Source organism: Scomber japonicus, chromosome 20 (genome assembly GCF_027409825.1).
Source record: "Scomber japonicus isolate fScoJap1 chromosome 20, fScoJap1.pri, whole genome shotgun sequence".
Taxonomy (NCBI): domain Eukaryota; kingdom Metazoa; phylum Chordata; class Actinopteri; order Scombriformes; family Scombridae; genus Scomber; species Scomber japonicus.
The window spans coordinates 10,407,396-10,429,169 of NC_070597.1; the positions used below are offsets into that span (position 1 = coordinate 10,407,396).

Genomic DNA, 21,774 nt, shown 5'->3' on the forward strand with positions numbered 1-21,774 from the left:
CGTCTGAAATAGACTGAACTCATAATGGGTTTTGGTCTTTTCATGAATTACTAAGAATAATATACCCTAACCCTCCTGTTGTCCTCAGGTCAAGAAATGAGGAAGGAAGGAAAGGAGTAAGGAGGGAGGGAAGGAAGTGAAGAAGAAGGAAGGAAGGAAAGGAGGAAGGAAGGAAGGAAGGAAGGAAGGAAAAGAAGAAAGAAGGAAAGAAATAAGCAGAGAAGGAAGCAAAGGAGGAAGGAAGTGAAGAAGAAGGAAGGAAGGAAGGAAGGAAGGAAGGAATGAAAGGAGGAAAAAGGAGGAAAAGAGGGAGGAAGTAAGTAGAGGAGGACAGAAGGAAGGAAGGAAGTGAGGAACGAAGTATGGAAGGAGGAGGGAGCAAAGAAAGAGGGAAGGAGAGGAAGAACGAAGGAAAAATTTAAGAAAGAGGAAGGAAGGTAGGAAGGAAGGAAGGAAGGAAGAAAGGAAGGAAGGAACAGTCAAAAGAGATGGGGTCAATTTGACTCGGGAGGACGACACAAGGGTTAAAACAGGACGAGGTTTTGATTTTTCTCATCTTAAAAGATTGAAAAGCAGAAAACATGCAGACAGCTCAGTGAACCTGCACGGGGTTGCAATGTTTACGGAAACTCATCTATTTAATATTCAGTTTGAGCAGATGGTGAAGTCAAGCAAAACAAAAACAATGTCACATCTTTCCTCCTCTACATGATTATTATTTTATATTTAGCAGATACTACTACAGTACTACTAATACAATACTTTCCATTCTGATTTGGGTCTGTGACGTCTGCTGCCTGAGTACTTTGTCGTCTGTTAAATTGAGCGTTCATCACATCACATCTGCACATCACAATACACCACCCAGGTAGAGGCTTAGAGCACGCACAAAGAAACGCAGCAACATGTGAATGGATAAAAATCTGGAGCACAGCAGGACCTTAACAGCAGAGCGCTGTTGTTTTCAACCAAAAGCCGGCCGACCTCGTTCTCTTCCCTTTCACAACTTGCTCGCATCACATCGCCTGAGAAATCTGTGTTTTTCTGTTTTTTTTGTGTGTATGTGTGTCACTTCTTCTTTTGAGGAAGTTAGAAAATTAAACACCTTTTTCTTTTTCTTTTTTGGTGTTCAAAAGAGAGAGATAGCTTGCAGGTTGATTAACAGATTTCAAGCTCCCACCTACGTATAAAGACAAGCTAAGCCTCCTCCTTCCTCCACTGTGGGCAATATGACATGACAATGAACACTGCATTGCCTGTGTAGTGCAAATTTATAACATTCATTGTGCTTTTGAACCCTTTTTCCTTCAAGTCATGCTCTCGGGCAAATTTGTCGTATTTTTAGTGTTTATGACTGTAGTGTCCTTTTAAGGCTGCAGGCTCTGAAGAAACAAACCCCTGAATCCATATTTACTATAAATAAGCCTCAAGTAAAAAACTCAAGCTGCATTCATCTTCCATTGTAACCTTGCCTTTTTGCCTTTGTTGTTGGTTTTCTTTTTTGATTAACGTATGGAGCTGTGCCATGCTTTGAGGGTCTACATGAAAAAGCCTCATTAATCAGGACACATGCACAGAAAAAAAACAAAAAAAACACGACACATCAGACTCTTACCTCCTCGTGAAGTATGGCCTTACACATGGAGTAGTTCCCCTTCAACGCCCATGTCCCATTTGCGAGACATTTTCTATAAACATTATCTGCATAGAGAGCGAGAGAAGAAAAAGGACAAGAAGGCTCTGATTAAAAGTTGACGTGACTCATTTTGATTTTTTTTCTTCATATTTTTTTCATTTTCTAAGTGTGATGTTGGTAAAAAAATGTCTTTAACTTTTTTTTTTACGTCTCGTGTCCCTGAAAATACAGGATGTGAATTGCTGCTGGATTCAAAGTGGCAATGTGACCTTTTCTGCTTTTGAGACTAATAGGGAGAGATATCATTAGAGGTAGTCTTACAAGCTGTGATTTTTCACACGTTTGCTGTCAGCACAGTCTACCACCCTCCGCCTGAGCATTATTAGGATTATTATTTACATTTAGACGCCCACTTTCGCCATTGAATGACCTGCGTTCAACCAGTGTTTCTCCAACAATTCGCACAAAAAAACCCACGTTACCCTTGTGTCAAGATGTTCATAAAAAACATTGGAAAAGGTGATTATTGTCACTTTTACTACAAGCTATGACACTATTAATCCTTATATACTATTCAGAGTCGAATTGGACCCATTCTCTGCATTGGAGAGAAGAAAAAAAATATTAAAAACTTTTATTTTAGCCAGAAATTTGAAAAATGCACTTTATACTAACCTTTATACTAACTGTCTGTGATGCACTTTAAACCACCAGTCACTGTAACTATGTTTTATTTGTATATGATGTTTTAGCCTAGATTTAATTTATTTTAGTATCTGAGACCTGAGTATTATATCTCACTCACATGTCTGACGGCTGAGACCCGCCATAGCTGCAAATAAAAGTAACTGCAAACAAAAACAAAAGCTGCTGCAAATAAAAAGAAACGCTGCTGCATATAAAAGAAACGCTGCAAATAAAAAGACACACCGCAGCAAACAAAAAAAACCGCTGCAAATAAAAACAAATGCAGCTGCAAATAAAAGAAAAAACAATGCAAATAAAAAAAGCCACAACGGAAATGGATTACCGGGGACTGTTTTTGCCGAAACACCGGAAGAAGAAACAACAACAACAGGACTACGAATTGGAAAACGAACTTGTTGTATTGTTAGCTTCGGCTAACACGGGGAGACCACTAACGAGAGTGGAAACAACCGACGGCTACATAGTTCCAGGCAGCTTATTACTGTCGTTGTTGTTGTTGCTCGTACGTGTAGGTCAGGAAAAGACGTAAAAGGGACCGTATATGGTTTGTTATTTGTGTTATTACGTTACGTGTTGGACTAAATACATGGACATATTGAGGAAAGTATTTCGATGTTATGGAAACGGATTTCATATTTCACAAGAATGGATACTTGGCGAGCTGTACAGAAAGTCCTGAGTCCTAAGATGATCGTTGTGGATAAAGGGAAGACTTTGAAGGTATGTAGAGATTATAGCTGTTTTTACTTTAGCTGAGTGGCTAGCCGAGCCAATCGCTAATACTATTACGGCTGTGAGCAACCAATATAATTCGTGAGTGGTCTTGAATGAATCGGGGCAATCTATGCTTTCTAACAATGTACGGCATGAATAAATATGTTTAAGGGTTGGTGTTTAAAACATTCAGAAGGACTTGTGGCTACCTCCCAACCTCCGACCCGTCCCGTAGGCGGAACAGCGTGTTTTAAGTGTCTGCAGCCGAAGCTAATAATACACCGGCATTCTCCAGTTCAACTTCAAACCTGGGGCTACATCGCCTGACCAAATAACACATTAAAAAGTAAATGTAGCGACATTAAACACGACCATTTTCACTTACTTTCTAGTTCGTTTTCCAATTCGTAGTCCTGTTTCTTCTTCCGGTGTTTCGGCAAAAACAGTCCCCGGTAATCCACTTCCATTGTGGCTTTTTTTATTTGCATCGGTTTTTTTTTTATTATATGCTGCGGTGTTTTTTTTTTTTTTTTTTTGCTGCGGTGTTTCTTTTATTTGCAGCGGCGTTTGTTTTTATTTGCAGCGTTTTTTTTGTTTGCTGCGGTGTGTCTTTTTATTTGCAGCGTTTCTTTTATATGCAGCAGCGTTTCTTTTATATGCAGCAGCGTTTGTTTTTGTTTGCAGCGTTACTTTTATTTGCAGCTATGGCGGGTCTCGGCCACCGTACTAACAAATAAAGCATCTTGAATCTTGAATCTTCATGTGACCCACAATATACAAAAAAAATGAAATATTTTACAACTTTCTAAAAATGTTTTAGTGCAGTTGATACACACAATTACACATAGAGAGACTAATTATGAGGGGGGGAAAGTGAGAGTATGTAAGGGTTAATAAGGCACGTTTTTCTCTCTATCTCCTCCTTCATTGAAAAGACATAAAAAAACACTGTTCAAACACACATGAAGTGAACCAGTGTACCCAAGGTGTTTATTTTCCATTAAAAAAATAATAGTTTCTGCACATTGCTGGTTAATGAAACCCAAGTAGTGCGTGAAGTCTCTGACAAATGATGAGTAAAATTACATTTTTTGCAGGACTGCTGTACCATAGCACACATTTAGTGCCACATTCACACGACAGTAATGAAATAATCTGAAGCAAATTTCACATTTGTCATTTCACATTAAACTGAAGGAAATGGCATTCATTAAATAGGCCACTGTGGGACTGGAAAACTGTAAATGATGCAATTTAAGGTTGAAAGGAGACGTGTCAGAACATTTTTAAAGATGATATTTTGTTCCGTCAGCAGCTGTCTGCAGGGGCACAGGTGAATTTCGAGGCTACTGAATCTTCCCTGTGAGTAAATGTCCAAGACTGGAGCTCGTGGATCAGGTAATTTAATCATAAGCATGCTTTAAATTAAGTTAGGTCTGGTGCCTGCTGCATAATAATATCAACAGCTGGAAATGATTATGTGGTGGGCATCAGCTGCAAAATAAAAATAATTTTTAAAGAAGTTTTTGGAAAAATCATTTTGTCTTCAACTGGAGCTTCCTGTCAGCACTGGAGGATTTTAACAATCCACAGTGAAAAGCACCAACGTGTCATCCACTTAATCGCTCATCCCGCACCAACACATATTTCACTGAACAAGTATGGACAGGTCTGACCCTGATATCGAGGCGGGTCGTCTCCACGGGTCATTAGACACTTTTTCTGGTGACAATCAAAACCCATTTGGACAGCTCGGTGAGAGGAGAAAGTGAAGTTTGCTGAACAGTCAGCGGCAGACTTAAAGCTGCGTATGGATTTTCTTTTGCACGAGGTTTTTTTTTGAAGCTGTCAACATCTAGAAAATAATGAAAGACAGCATGGAGTGCTTGTTTGTGTCTGCTTTAGGAGACAGTTTGTACTCTGCTCTTGGGTTACATTATTCAAACACATAGCCAAAAAAGCTGAAAACTACACTGTCAACACTGACTTTCTCCAAACCCCTGAACTGCTGCCCGCATCTCTAATTTTTTCAGTGATATGAAAAAGGTCTGGGGTTGTGCTCGTTCACAGCTGTCTCCTCCCGTTAAGATTAAGAACAGAGATGTCATCTGCTTGTGCCAGAGAGAAAAAAATGGCTGCAAAAATGGTGTTGAGGGTCGATAAGGTTGATGCAGTTGACTTACAGGATGCAATAACTCTAGCAGGAGGCATATTTCTCCAATTAGAGAGAAAAACGTTTAGTGTACAATTCACACTGCTGCTGAAGAGTCTCAACACAAATACAGCTGACAGGAACATGATGTCAGACTGAATAATGAAGTGAAAATGAAATAACGATTTAATCTGAACATCCGATTCATTTATGTTTACACAGCTTATTTGACTTGACTTTAAATAATCAAAATTTAATTGCAAAATCAAATTGAAAGCGTTTTTCTATTTGCCTGACTTCATTTGTCTCAACATGTCTAATCTTCATCTCATGATCAAATTCATTTAGCAACAGTTGTCTTTCATTTACAGATGTTTATGCGAAGCAGGGTGGCACTTAAAAATGAAATGATATCCAACCCACAAGAGCTCTGATTGGCCAGCTGGCAGGAGTCTGGCCAATCAGAGCTCAGAGGGTTGAAATGTTTAAGGTTTTCATCCACACTAGTGTTTTTATATGATATTCTGTTCACACAGTAAAGCCAAAAACAACCAAGAAATATCTGAAATATCTGAAAGCCGGATAGTTTTAAACCATCAACATGTGATGTGGTCGAAGTATAAAAACTATGTGTAGGCACTTGGCTTTAAATCCCACAATTTAGATCTGTAAGCAGTAGAGATGCAATGATTCAATGGTAAATGGACTGTACTTATATAGCCTTTCTAGTCTGTACGACCACTCAAAGTGCTTTACATTACATCTCATTCATTCACACACATTCATACACATTCATACACTGATGGCAGGGGCTACCACGCAGGGTGCCAACCTGCTCATCAGGGGGAATTTAACCATTCATTCTCATTCATACACCGTTGGCACAGCAACGGGAGCAATTTGGGGTTAAGTGTCTTGCCCAAGGACACATCAACATGTGGACTGGAGGAGCCGGGAATCGAACCGCCAGTCCTTCAATTGGAGGATGACCACTCTACCTCCTGAGCCACAGTCAATTGGTAGATTATTTTGATAACTGATCATTTTGAATCACAAACAAAAATTCTCTGGTTCCAGCATCTGAAAAAGTAAATATACTCTGATTCCTTTAGTTTCTATGACAGTAAATGGAGTATCTTTGGGTTGTGGACTGTGGTCGGGACAGAAGAAGATATTTTAGGTTGCATCTTGTACTTTGGGAAAAAATGAAGTGTGTGCCGTCATTATTTGCAGTGTGTTTATTAATGTATTTGTTAACAGCTATAACTCCTCCTGTTGGTACCAGTGTGTGAAAGCTGCTGTATAAACACATAATCAATGACAATATTATGAAGTGTTTTCATTATAGGAGTTATAATTGCTGACAAATGCTCTAAATGAATAAACACATACTCATAAATGTCCTCATATCTGCTTAGAACTGCATTACATCTTATCAAATGTCTATATACTGCTTATAAATGCTAATTAAGGTTCATTACAATCATTATTACCAAAATTGCCTTGAAAGACATCAAAACATTAGGTCCATTTCTAACATTTTCAAACTCATCCCCCCTGAAGACAAACTCTGTTTTGGAGTCTAAAACCCCAAAAAATGGAGGAAAAACCAAAAGCAGAGAAAAAGATAAATCTGTATCGACGCTGGCGTGCTCATGGTCTGAGGTGGAGGCTGATAAACTAAAATGCATGTTTAAATAATGATAAGATTTTTTAGGGAGGGTGAGAGATAAAATGGGATTGGGTTGCCTGAGGCCAATAATGTGCAATGAGCTGGGTAAAAATAGCATGTTGACAGTGTAAGGGGACTGTCATCCCCAATCAAGATTACCTAGCTCCTAATATTCCCCAAACCCCAAATGCAATATCCTGGAGAGCTTTAAGACCGGTCTGTGTTGAGAATTATCAAAGTCAAAAGTTAAGATTGACAAAGTTCTGCAACTGACCCTATAATGGTTGCATGACTCATATGTGTTGATGGTTGTGATTTCTAATGCAGTTTTAATCATTTAGCTTTAATATGGATCCATATCTGACAGTATTTTGTCTCTATTTGTTGATTGTCTACCTCTTAAACACAATGACTTTGCACTTTTACATTTATTTTGCACATATTGTACATTTGTGGGTTTACAGTGTTTATAAGTATTTGTATGTACTGTAACAGAATATTCATTGTGTACAAAATATAGTTTTTCCTTTTTAACCCTCCTGTTGTCCTCGACTCAAGGAAGGAAGGATGGAAGGGAGGAAGAAGGAAGGAAAGGAGGGAGGAAGGAAGGAAAGGAGGGAGAAAGGAAGGTAGGGGGGAGGAAAGAAAGAGTAAGGAAAGGAAGGAAGGAGAAAGGACAGACGGAAGTGAGGAAAGAAGGAACAGTCAAAACAGACGGGGTCAGTTTAACCCGGGAGGACGACACAAAGGTTAAAAAAATAAATAAATAAATAAATAAATAAAAATCGATTCTAGTATGAGAATCGATTTTTTTGGCCCAGCCCTATTATAAATGCATTGTCTATGTGCATTTAAAATGAACTTTTGAACTCTAAACATATGTATTTCCCTGCAGAAGATTTGCTTCTATCATTGCATTGAACTAAATGTGAACACAGCGTCTGGTTAGGCAGATTTCAGAGAGAGCTCCTTTAATTCTCTCCTTTTATTCATGTCAAATTTACATGACACTGCATGATTGGACACATTTCCTCTGGGGTTCACAGACGCAGATCATTTGCATGGATTATAGTCAAAAGAAAGGGAAGTAACTTTATTTAGAAACTGCATTTAAAAACCAAAAAAATGATAAATGCAAAATTTTTTTAAAGACGGTTTACAAACCAAATGTGTAAAAACCAGTCAAACAGATGCAAACACACAGAGACATCCCAGTACCAGCGCTCACTCAGAGCGAGCCACAGCTGAAGGGAATAAATTCTAATTAAACTGTGTGACCTTGAAATAAATTCTTCCTGGCACCGGACCACACAGTGATTTATTACTGTTAAAACTCTTTATAAAAAAAAAAATAGACAGTATATCCTCCAGTCTTATAACAAAGAGTGAATGTCTTTGAAGAGATTTCTTTATGTAAAAAAAAAAGAAATTAAGAGACCTGGTGACAAAAAATCCTCCTTGTGTTGTTTTTCCTTTTTTTTCATGTGAAGCGTGGTGAATGGAGTTTTACAGCTGACGCAAATTAGGGATAATATGTGACCAGGCATGATTGAATTATTTGTTAGAAGTACTGTTGTCATGATTGCGCTGCAGTAAACAAACCCTGTTTCATTCCAGCAGTGAACAAACACAGTGAGGTTGTCAGATCTTGGTACCATCGTTAGCATGATCGTGCATCAATACCTTTGTTCGCTGACCTATCTGGCAACACGCAGTATAGCTGGAGACACTACAGGAAGTAATTCACAAATGGATAAACTGTCACAGCCAAAAATAGTTTCCGCAAGATAATCCCTCTAAAACCTTAAAGGGTGAAGCCTGCTGGTTAAGATGCATGATGCACAAGTAGTGTAACCCTCCTGTCGTCCTGTCGTTTAACTTCTTTCCTTCCTTCCTCCCTCTTTCTTTAATTTTTCCTTCCTTCTTCCCCTCCTTCTGTCCTTCCCTCTTTCTTTCTTTTTCCTTCCTTCCTTTCTCTCTTCCTTCTTTCCTTACTTCCTTCCTCTTTTCCTCCTTTCCTTTCTTCCTTCCAACCTCCCTCCCTCCCTCCCTCCTTACTCCTTTCCTTCCTTCCTTCCTTCCATCCTCCTTTCCTTTCTCTCTTCCTTCTCTCCTTACTTCCTTCCTCTTTTCCTCTTTTCCTTCCTTCCTTCCAACCTCCCTCCCTCCCTCCTTACTCCTTTCCTTCCTTCCTTCTTTCCTTTCATCCTCCTTTCCTCTCTCCCTCCCTCCCTCCTTACTCCCTTACTCCCTTCCTTCCTTCCTTCCTTCTTTCATTTCATCCTCCTTTCCTCCCTCCCTCCCCCCCTTCCTTCCTTCCTCCCTTCCTTCCTTCCTTCCTTCCATCCTCCTTTCCTCCCTCCCTCCCTCCTTACTCCTTTCCTTCCTTCCTTCTGACAACAGGAAGGTTAAAACGTTGATGTAATGTTTATCTAACTAGAATTAACATAGCTCTTCTGCCCCTCAGCTTGCACATGCACTGTGTCACTTCATGTTGTATTCCCCTCTGTGTGAAGCTGAAACCTCTCCTTGCTTCACCCAGCTATATGAGTAGTGTCATTTTTGGAGCTGCATTTCCTTTTTTCTCTCTCTTTTTGGTAGTTTCTATTATTTCTCTGCCTAAATCTGACTGCATAGCAATTTCCCCAGTTGGGTTCATAGCGTAGGCTGGAAAAGATGGTGACAGATTAACCTGCACTTGACCCACATCCGCACAGCGTGATTGACAACAAACACAAACACAGCGGCCCGTGATGGTAGCCCTCTCTTTGCTTTCTTCAAGAGCCATTTTTTTGCAATAAGCGTCTATCCAGCAGCGGTTTGACTTTTAAAAGTAGATCCAAAATGTGGGACCTTGACTCAGTATGTGGGTCTCAGGACAAGAGATGAAAAAACTCTCTACCTTTACTTCCTGTCATGTCCTTATAATAAAGGCAGAAAATGTCACCACCCTTTAAAGAAACATTAAAGAGGAGGGATATAATATACTTTTTTGTGGTTTTCTGTCATTTATATACTATTATAATGTCAAATGTTACACAGGGTCAAAGTAGCAAAACCTGCTCTGAATGCTTAACTTTTTATTTCCTTTCTCTCTTTCTATTTTTCTATACTTTGTTAAAATGGGGTTTTTTATTATTTGCTTTAATGTTTCTAATTTTTACTAGAATTTTGTTTATTTATCTTTTTTGTATGTTTTTATGCTTCCAATTCTCACTGTTTTGTTTTTATGTAAAGCACATTGAGTTGCCCCTGGCGATGAAATGTGCTTATATAAATAAAGCTGCCTTGTCTTATCTTCACATATCTCCACAAATGGATGCCACTTATGAAGCCTTTGTTGCTGAAGTGTTTCCATAGGTTGTTCAGTTTGTCGTTTGAACATGTAGTTTCCATTTCGAGTAAATAAAAAGTAAAAGAAGTAGTTCAGTTCAGTAGTAGAAGAAATCCTTGTGTGACTGTTTGTGTGCGTTGCCTCCAGACTAGAACATCAGATGTAATGTTAGTATAAGGGGAAGTTTTTAAGTGAAATTCATGCAAAATTAATCCAGCGGAGCCTGTCGGGGAATAAAAAACAAAACAACCTTCAGCCAAAGCCAGAAACTTCAGGACTTCCACAACGTTTGTTTTCAAATCATAAAGAAACTTTAAAAGTCAAAAAACTGCTGAGTCAGGCAGAGTTCAATGCAATCAACCATTTACTGTATACTAAACATTACATAAGTAAAACCAGGCTGGTCCATGAAGCACTGAATCACATATTAATATTTTTTTTTGGGGGGGGGCGGGGGTTTCTCTCTCTCAGACATGACGTCATGAATGACCTTAAATGTACAGACTGTGCTCCAAATATTAGTCATTGGAGTTACCATTAGTTCTGGCTCTGATTTATTGTAACATAAATAAATAAATGGCACATGACATTTAATGAACTTTTAACATTTCTGATACAGTCATATATTTCGACTTTAATCATATGATAACTGACCTTATACTTGACACTGATTCTTGTTTAATTTGAGTCATTATGGTTATTGACATTTCTGACTAATGCTGACTCATTGATTTATTGTCTTAAAGTAATTACAGTAGTATAACGAAACTAAACAGACACAACTAAACCATCAAGCCTCAGAATAAAACCATAGATCTGGAAATGTGCATGATCTGTCCTCTTTAAAACGTCAACTTCAAATTATCATTGATGTACACGTTAAACGAACATGGTAGTGAATAACAGACTTTAAACTTTGATTTTAAATCAATCCTCCTGTTGTCCTCGAGTCAAGGAAAGAAGGGAAAAAGGGAGAAGGAAGGAAGGAAGGAAGGAAGGAAGGAAGGAAAGGAGGAAGGAAGGAAGGAAAGGAGGAAGGAAGGGAAGGAATGAAAGGAGGAAAGAAGGAAGGAAGGAAACGAGCAAGGAAGGGAGGGAGGAAGAAGGAAGGAAATGAGAGAGGAAGGGAGGAAAAAATAAGGAAGGAAAGGAGGAAGGAAGGGAGGAAGGAAAGAAGGGAGGAAAGAAGGAACAGTCAAAACAGACGGGGGCAATTTGACCCAGGAGGACAACACAAAGGTTAATTGTAAGTTTATTTTTTCACTTCTAATCAAATAAAATTGTGTTTAAATGTACATTTAGTGTTTTACTTACAATTCTACAGTACCTATATTTTACTTTCATGTCATTATACTTCCATTTCATCACAATTCAGATGGAAATATTATACTTTTTTATCCACTACATTTATTTTACAGCTATAATTACTTTTCAGATTAAAACTGTACAGTATGTGTAAAATGATATATTTGGAATTTGTATTGTCATTGATTAGATTACCCAATAGTAGCTCTACCTTCACAACATTAAAAGGATACGTCCGTATTTTATCTGATATTCTAATAAACATACAGTATATGATAAATATAACACTGTTAATGTCCAGTTTGCATAATAAGTCATTTTATTTTTGCATTTTAGTGCCAAATACTGGCAAAAATGACTTGAGTAGGATGTTTAATGCAGAGTTTTTAATTTGCGGAATTTCTAATTTTACTAAAACCTGCATTAGCTGATTTTCTGATATGTTGAACTTTACATATACATCCAGCAGTTACATAACAACATTATCATTCATTTGGAGTCGTTTTTTTCTTTCCACCTGCTGAATGTAAGTCCAATATTCACAGTGTTTAAGTTTGTTTTTGCTCTCTACCGACTCCTGAGGGAAATATCTGGCTCTATAGACGCTAAATGCTCCACTTTAAATAAAAGATCTCAGTACTTCTATCACCACTGCCTCTGAAAGAAAGAGTATTTCCCAAAATGTTTAAAAAAATCCTTTATAAATAATAAACTAGGGTAATAAAAAAAGTGACTGAATTCTACAGAAAATGAAGACTGTGAAAAATGTGCCAGCATTGGTGTGGTTAAGTTGGGACGCGGGCCAGTTCCTGATGCTACTTGGAAAAATCTCTCACTCACTTCACTATCAAAATATACAGGGCGCACTTTCAGTAGCACATGTAGCGTCTGGGACATTCATACATAACATGCACAGCTAATGTTAAAGTACACCTTACTTAGACTGCAGTGGCACTCCTTTATTAACATTCTCCTGCAGTCTTCTAAGGTTGCAGGGAATGAGACACTGACAGCATCGTAAAATGCCATTTGCATGGGTCACGAGCTCAAGGTCCCTAAAATAACTGCTGATTTCATTTAGTGGCTACTGCCAAATGGGTGATTTGCCAGGAGTTAACAGCAGACAGGTTTGTCTCTGGAGAATCTTGGAAGGCTAACAGTGGATTTCACAGTTTGGATGTTTGGATGTGCACTACTACATGGTACATATTGGTTTTAATCTTTGCTTAGTGACCAGCCATTGTTGTTTCTGAATGGGTGTTAAAAATGGCGACTGGTCTCTGCCAGGTGCTAAATCCTCCCTGTGGAAACAGGAGCTCTAGGTACATGTGGATGGAACACAGGCACTCCTCCAAGCCTGGGGCTAAATGATCCTCTTTTCATTTTATTTCCAAACACTACTGGGTGTGCAGGCACACTCACACTGCTTAGTAACAAATATCATTCTGAAGAAGGTTCTCTCTGTAGCTAAAACCACAGAATACAGCATAAATACCTCTCACACTGAACTGTAATTGTATATCCTCTGCGAGCAAATATGCTGACCCAAATACAGTCACACTTGCTTAGTACTTCATCACACTGGCTCGATGGCTGCAGCTTAGAAGCATCTTCCTCCTCTGTGTATTTTGAACAGTGGGCTAATTAACAGCAGTGTCAGCAGGGAAGAAAATAAATAATATTGCACTAAATTAGTGCAAAATAAAACTCTCATGTTTCTTGTATTGCAGCATAACAAAAAGTAAAATCTGAGCTGTAACACGATGCGTTCTCTTGTTTATGCAGGTCAGCTATGTTCATAGTAAGTGAAGTCACTGTAAGAGGGGCAGTTAATCCCCACGTAACTCAGTCTCCTCTGCAAAGACATCTATTCACTAGAAACTCATGAAAACTGAACCTGACTGAAATGAACCACATATTACTGTAACTTTGCACACTACTATGCTGGAATAATCACAGGTGAGCAGTTGTACCTGTGTTCTCATAACATGCTGCTCAAGTTTGCTATCACCTTCATTAAAACAAAATTGCTAATTTATCCAAACTAGAAACTGGAGCAGATCTTGAGAAAATGCAGGCAGTGCACACTGAAGGGAATTGATGCCAGTTTTCACACTGGGTGTGTATTCTGGCTCACTGCTGTTGGTTCTGCACAAGAGACACCTCAAGGGTTTGCAGAGGGCTGCAGTCTGTTTTGGAAGGAGTTTTAAAGAGAAGAGATAACAATCTGCTTTCCACTATTTGCTTATTATAGGATCATGTGAAGAGAAAAGTGAGGCAGGCACATCTGCGCTCGGCACACAAACCTGCACATCACACCACTTTTGAATTTTCCCCTCTGTCTCTCCTGTCTCTGATGTTACCCGTCTACACACCCACGTGCATTCATGAATTAATATTCAACGAATGCACCGCCGTGCTCGAGCTCATTCAACAAAAAGACGCATTGCATTCCTTGTGAGTGAGCAGGAGAGCGAGCCAGGGTGACGGTTTTGTCACCCCACTGACCGTGAGCACTACTCTAAATAAATCTACCCACCCACCCTCCCTTTCCCCTTCATTGCCTATCTGCTTTGACTGGCGCAAGACCCAATGCATTCATGCACTTACACTTTCAGGCACACGTACACATGCACATACAGACATACATATACAAATCCCCTGGCCCCCCTCTGGGGACCATCAGGGGAAAGTCAAGCTTGGCAGCAACTGGTGATAGGGGTTTCCGGGTGGGGCAAGACGTGTAACAACAAAGATAGTAATGCCAAGCTGAGTCACGAAGCCGGAGGAGGGCGTGCAGTACCACGGGCACCTGTCACGAATCAGTAGCTGAGCGGTCTGGACAACACCCTCTGGACGTCTGTCAACCCCTCCGTGCAAACGTTTGACAACATGCTGTAATTGTCTGAGAGAGCTTCAAAGATATTGAGGAGCTTGCAAATGATTAGCATGTTTAGCATGCGCTGATAGCTACAATTAGACTTCTTTCAAGACTCCACATCAAGGCAGGAAGGTTAACTCATGTGCATTTGGCCTTTTTTTTGATCTTCACACTATGAATACTTCCCACACATTAAATTTTAATTCAAGTGTTTTCTTCCTCTTCCATAAAAGAAACAAGGCCAATTTGTGTCTTTATTATATTGTTTCATGTCCACTTCAATGGACGCCAGGAATGAATATCATGAAATGTTATGCTAGTTTTTTTTTGTTACTTGTGTTATTATAAGTCATTTTATTACTTTAAAATAACAAATTTGATGCAGAATTCCTTTTAAGGGCAATTTAAAGCCACTGAGGGTTCTGATAATAAAGTGCAATCATGCCACTCATGTTATCAGTTCAAACATCTTATCTGAAGCACAACATTACTTTATACTCATATGGCCTCCAAGGTTGACGGATTTCATCTGTAGTTATTTCTGATGTAAATTATAATGGCTGTAAAGTAAATAGCACTATAATGCAATTTCATCTCCTGCTTACTCTTCTTCTTCATGTTTCTGCTTGCATGTCACCGTCTGTTAATGCAAACTCAGCTGACACTAAAAACTCTTCTAGCATCAAAGGACCTTCATCTTTCCTTGAAGTGAGTTAAAAATACACAGTATATTGCATATGTATTATATCTGACCTTCCTTATATTAAACATGGAGTAGTAGTAGTGGTTAGGAGGCAGTGAGTGTGTGGACAAGGGAGTGATCTGTGAAGCTAGTGTATTGCTAATATATCAAGTGTATTAGTACCTGTTAATCCACCGCTGGACTCACAGTTAGTCTTTGTACGTGTATGCTTGTGAACTTTTACTCTTACTGGGTTTTGTTTCCTTTTAAGACTTAATGTTTCTCTTAACTGGTAACACTTCTTCTTCCAGCTTACTTCCAGTCCCTAGAGACCCTGTTAGTCACTACTTTGACAGCTAGTGAATACTTTTCTGTTTTAGTTTGCTTGTTAGTGTACAAAGTCATTTTTACAATACCTTCTGTCTTTCTCTTGTTATCTGGTACCTCTTTTTTTTTTTCCAGCAGAGTTTCCACGCATTGGGTTTAGTTCCCAAAAATGCATTTGTCTGAAAAAGGCAATGTTTTGATGATAATAATCCTAGCTAAAATCCAGAGTGCACTGCAGACAAGCTTTCAATGAATCTTTTGTCCTGCACCTGGCTTAAATAGAGGAACGGGATGTGCACACAGCCACTTCTTTGTTTCATCTCATAAGTTTCTCAGAAAGAACACATCAGGAATTGTGAATTTGTTGCAAAACATTTGTCACACTTTAACAATTGCCTCCAATAAAAACTTCTAAAAACAATTTAGCCTTCAATTTTTATGCTGACAGTAATCATTTGCTTTGTCTGCTGTGTTGATCATTATGCAGCCGTCTATCAGTAACTATCTAGAACTAGTGAATAGCAATTATTATTCACTTATTTCTTTATTTTGTCATTTATTAATTGATTTGTTTGCCTGTTCAATACTATGTTATAATATTATATGTTAGTAAAAAGGCTTTAAACTCAGGCAGGGCTGCAACTAATGATTATTTTCATTAATCAAGCTCTAAACTCAGGGGTAGCATTAGCATAAGCTGGTTAGCTAGTCAGCACTGATAGATAGCTACATAGTCTCACATGAATACATAGTTATATGAATACAGTACTACACAGAAGACATACACAGAGGATACAACCACATTTATTCACACATTCATCATGGCACATACACACAAGTTACAGTAACTGGGGTATTTGGTTTAGTGATGCTATGGCAGAGGGGACGATACTCCTGCCATTACGTGCCTGTTTCCAGGCCAGGCATCTGTATCTGCGACCAGATGGAAGCAGTGTGAAGGAGGGGAGGGGAGGGGAGGTGGGGGGGCTGGGGGGTGCCTGGGGTCATGTACAATGTTGCGTGCTCTGCATGTAATAGCTCTGCTCTTGAGGTCTAAGAGGTTGGGGGTGGGTAGGCCAGTAATTTTGGAAGCATTTAGTGTGTGTGTGATGTGCATGAGTTTGTTCTTATTTGAGGTCGTTTACATGGTGAAGAAACAAGGGGAACAGTAGAGGGGAATGGGTTGAATTGTACTACTGCAGCAGGAGCAGCAGCAGCAGCAGAAGGTGGCGAGCCAACAGAAAGTGCTTTAGTTTGCGGATGGCTGAGAATCTTTGCTGGCAGCGATTGTGGATTGTCCAGAGTTGAGTCTGAGATATTTGAAGCACTCCACCATCCCGACAGTTTCATTATTGATGCAGGTGGAGTTTGTGGGTAGAGATGTGGGCTGTGGTGTGTATGCTGGAAATATTAACGAAGGGTTCTTTTGTCTTTATTAAATTCAAGCTGCGGGTAAACTATTCTTGCACCATTGTGTGAAATGGGAAATGAAGCGTTAATAGCCTAAAACAGAGGTATTGTTATTAAGGAGTGCAAGTATAGCCGTGTCATCAGAGCACTGGAAGTATGTGGTGATTTTTTTTAAGGAGCTGATACAATCATTGGCGTAGAGGCTATACAGGAAGGTGTTGGTGATGGCAGTTGAGGATGTTACAGTCTGTCACTCAGAGAGCTTGTTTACCCAGTGGATAGGAAGTGGGATGGCGGAGTTTCCTGATCATCTGGTGGTGTTGGATGGTGTTAAAGGGAGAAATGAAGACGATAAAGAGGTGTCTGACAGAGGTGATCCATTGTCGCAGGGAGTGAAGGAGGTATGCAGCATCCACAGCCGTCACACCCCCCCCCCTTTGACCTTATAGGCAACAATTGGAAGGGTGGAGTTAAGCACCGTTGATAATTTAACGTCAAGTTAATAAAATTTACATTCTTGACATGTGGCTCCTGTTTTTACTGGCACTATATAACTGTTGACTCTTCATAAAAATCTGTTTAGGTTTATCGCCTGTTTTATAGGATCTCACAGCTGTAAATTTGTATTGACAAAACCAATAATAGGTTTGGAGGCTTACTAATAATAGCAAAAGACAACAAGCTAACACTAATGTTAATGATTTGTGGGTTACAGTGAAAACCACTCATGGTAAGGTCACTTAAAAAGGAATATGTGAAGCTCTAAGTCATTTGCAAAATCATTCAAGTCGAACTGTTTATGCTGAGATTGGTTTTTCATATTTCACACTGCAGTTTGGAACGGTTCCTAAATAGCCTAAACAAGGTGGTGGTGGTGGTGGGGGTTGTGTAGCAGGCAGAGTTACATACAAATACAGACAGATAGAAAAGTGAGTTTTGCATCTAAATTATATTATTAAGAATGATAAAGAAGGAAGAATGCAATTGATTATTTGTTGTCAGTGTTATTGTAAATGTGCAGGTTCATTCACATATTAACTTTAGTGTGTACAACAAAGGCAAACACAGCGCCTTGTCACATCTGCATATCTGGCAGTAAAACAAACAATCGTAATGAACTGGAAAATTCAGAAACAGGCCTTTTATAGATTGGATAACTGGCTCATAGGATAAGTGGACTTGTTAGGAATGGAGCAAGCAGGAAACACCGTCTCACAAATTAAAGTGGACAAAGTAAATTGTGGACACATGTGAAGACATATATTATCAGTAAGAAGAAAGAGCTGCAAGTACAAAGCCTGAATTGATTCGGGAAATTAAAAAAAGGGGCATAATACACACAGGGCCTTCATTTAGCTCTGTTAATAACCTTTAAAGACTTATAGTATTTGATGTCTGCTGTGTGGGCGATGATAGCTGTGATTGACAGTTGGCTCACCCGCTGCTCTCTCCAGCTCCAAGACACATATAGTAAGACTATTGTCCCGATATTTCAGATTAATGTGATTTAATTATAATAATGTATATATATATATATATATATATATGAATACATTCTTATAGAGGATGCTGGCTCTGAAGGAGTTAACTCTTTGCATGACGATTCATTCATTATTCCTAATGTGCAGTTTGATATGCAGCTGGACTTGTTCTGATAAAAAGAGTGGAAGCATACAATCACAGTCCTATAGCTCCAACAACGTAAGTTGAGGATTTGTCATAATCTAATTTTGGAAATCCGGCCTGGTACCTCTGTCCTGATTCATGGAACCGCTCTTTCATAGTAATGCTATTCAGAGCAGGAACATCAAACGTCAGCACTCACAGTAGCTGTCAGATTTCCTTTTTTTTTTCTTGAGCAAAATGTTCATTTATATTTGATCTATACATAGTTGCTTTATCAGGAAATTTAAAGACACTAGAAAGGGAGAACTATTCAAATATATATAACAGTTATAAATCATGGTACCATGTGGATTCACATAAAAAAGGACTCCAAGAATTAAAATAAATAAGTATAATAAAAATACCTAAAATGAAATAGATGTTAGTTTCACAGTTAAGTCAGTGCAGCACCTTATCACACTAGTCATCTAAAATAAGCAGTTACAGGAGTTTTTTTCTATTGAGTACACAACTTAGTGTTTTTTCAGCCCTGACCCTATTTTGCCATCTTTTGGTATCTAAGTGACTAATGGGGACATTGGTCCAGTACAGAGCAAGAGTGCTGCAGTCAGCAGCTGCAAAATGGGCTATGATGTAATCCAATGGGGCAACCATGCAGAGAAATCAAATGTTTTTTTTTGCTTTATCACCTTCACTTGATCCCACCTGTTTGTGTCTAACCAAGTCTCATTCAAGGTCAACTCTCATCCTGAAATCTCAAAAGAGACACAAAAAAGATGGTGAAAAAAGGGACCAGGTAAAAAAAAATACTGACATGTTCCTTTAACCTGTCTTTCCATTGATGTAGGGCAGGTGGCAGTTAGCCAAGATTTGTTATTATTATTTTTGCCACCAATAAAAGGATTTGCAGAAAGTAAGCCTTTATCTTTTCCATAGCTCCATCAGGGATTTCTCCTATAATATAATACAACGAGTCTTTGTGGCACAATTTTAGTACCACTCTTTTCTTACATAATCCTTATTAAAAAGGTTCTATGGGAATGCGTGGTTGCTTCAGGGTCTTTCATTCCCTGTGTGACATTAAATAATTTCTCAGTTATACATATCTATAAAAATCTTTGGAGCATAACGCAAATTTATCTTGTAATCCTTTTAAACGATTTTAAAATTCCCTCCTCAAACATTTGCTCTATTGTAATAAATCCTTTCTCCGCCTGCCGCTTAAATCCAGCATCTAATTTACCTACCAGAAAATCAACATTCATTTCAATCTTCATTGCTTCTTTTTTTCCCTTACCAGTAACCAGTCCTTCCATTAATTTTGTAATATCTTCTTCAACTTTTTTGCTCCAAAAATGGCAACGTCTCAAGAGGCACTAGTGGACATGAGTCTTTTTCTAATCTCAGCCAATTCATCTTCTCATCTTACATTAACTACTCAGCCGGTCCATGAAGTTGTGCTGCCCTGTAATATAATTTCAAATTGACCTCCTTGATTTTTTTTTGGGGTAAGATAACAGATTCATTTTAATCTAACGTTTCCTCGCCTGCCATTTAAATGTAAAAATTCATTAATCTAGCATTTTAAAGACCAGTTTGTTATAGCTAAAAAAAGATATAATAACCTGGGAAGTATATTCATCCTAACTGGTTCAATTCAACCAAATAATGTGAGTGGGAGAATCTCTTGTAAATCTTTAAATTAAATATTCTTATCAAATTGACATGGCCTATTTACCCACCATAGCCTCTGATTTGGATTCATTGAATTTATAACCTGACACTATCCCAAAAACCTCTGCACATTTCGAAAACTTTGGGATAGAGCTTAAAAGGTCACTAATATACAGAATGACATCATCTGTGTACATTGACATTTTATATGATCCTCCTCTATCGGATATTTCACATACTGTATCTAAGATTCCCCATTGTCATGCTCCCCATTTTCAATTGATATAATTCAGATATATACCAATTGACCCTTCAAAGTGTTCAGTACTTTAACCTTTAATTAATTGAAATTTCAAATATAGCCAATATGTTTCCAAATATTGGCCAATATATTCTATCAAATGCTTCTAAACTGCATCTAAATTGAGAAGCACTGAAGATTGTTTGATTTCGTGTGCCACTGATGTTATATTCAGGGTTCATCTAATATTATTTGTTCCCTGTTTTCTGCTTATGAAACCCTTTCTGACCTGGTTTAAATATTTTATTAATACACATCTTGTTTCTTTTAGCCATTATTGTACTCAGTATCTTTAAATCGCTGCACAGCAAACTCGGTGGTCTTTGTGCTTCATTTGTTTTCTTTCCTGGGAATCGTGGAGATTATTGCCTCTGATCATGATTAAAGAGGGTCTTTCTCATTATTCTGATAGTTAAACACTCTTTGCGGAAGAAGTGTGACCTCCTCCTTGATTCCCCTGGGTACCTGTCATTCCCTTGTGATTCATTATTATTAAACGGCTTTATAACTTCTACAATATCCTCCTTTGTGACTGACTATCATTGCTTTTTTACTCTTTATCTTTTAATATAGATAGATTAATTCTTCCAAATAAAGTTCTATTTTTTTCTGCTTTATCATGTATCACTGGAGATTCATAAATAATAAACAGGAAAAGGCTTCTGCTATGTCTTCAGGTTTTTTCAAGAGGAAAGACTCACTACTTTCAGAACTACTCGACTTACTCATATTTTGATACCGCTACCACACTTTATAGTTTTGCCAAAAAAACACTAAACATTAACAACAAATAAATGATGGCTCATTAGACACTGAAGTTAAGAAGTTGAAGTTGAACAGTGAACTTCCAGTTGTATGGTAGATTGCCTCAAAAATAAACAAAACCCAACTATTTCCTTACAAATACAATTTCCAAAAGCATTCCACTCCCGATCTAAATTGGGCAGAGAGCTGTGACTCTGTGGGAGAAACACACAAAGTGCAATTGCAACGGTCCACCAAGTTGCCCGAGGCTTGAAACCTCGTCGCCTTGTCTGCAACACTCTCACCAGAGCATGCAGCATCCATATAAATCTCCATCTCAACTAAGACCCAGAAATATCAACTAACATGCTGTCAACACTTTGCAATCCTTTTGTTTTAGAGTTATATATCTTTGCTCACGTCCTTTAAATTAATCTGCTCCATTGTCTCCGTGAATGACGGCTCTAACATCCGCTGGATTCATCTTCCTCTGACTCTCCTGGGTTGTCCACTTGTCTTGCATCAGTGCTCTTTCCATTCAGGAGGACCAGGAATTCACGGCTCCAAGGTCTCATTCCCGTATCCAGGAAAAGTTTAAGATGGGCAGG

The 21,774-nt window shown here is 38.6% G+C and overlaps 2 protein-coding genes across 2 annotated transcripts in view; both read right to left on the minus strand.

Moving 5' to 3' along the window:
* Positions 1-21,774, minus strand: part of LOC128380924 (corticotropin-releasing factor receptor 1-like) — a 69,522-nt gene that overhangs the window by 27,822 nt on the left and 19,926 nt on the right. Inside the window, exon 5 of the mRNA XM_053340815.1 lies at positions 1,616-1,701. Within this exon, the coding sequence (XP_053196790.1) occupies positions 1,616-1,701 (86 nt within the window). The remainder of the gene's footprint in view (positions 1-1,615; positions 1,702-21,774) is intronic.
* The window catches only part of ptprea (protein tyrosine phosphatase receptor type Ea), a 424,624-nt gene continuing 406,102 nt past the window's right edge, over positions 3,253-21,774 (minus strand). Inside the window, exon 22 of the transcript XR_008323516.1 lies at positions 3,253-3,263. The gene's annotated coding sequence lies outside the window, so the exon portion shown is untranslated. The remainder of the gene's footprint in view (positions 3,264-21,774) is intronic.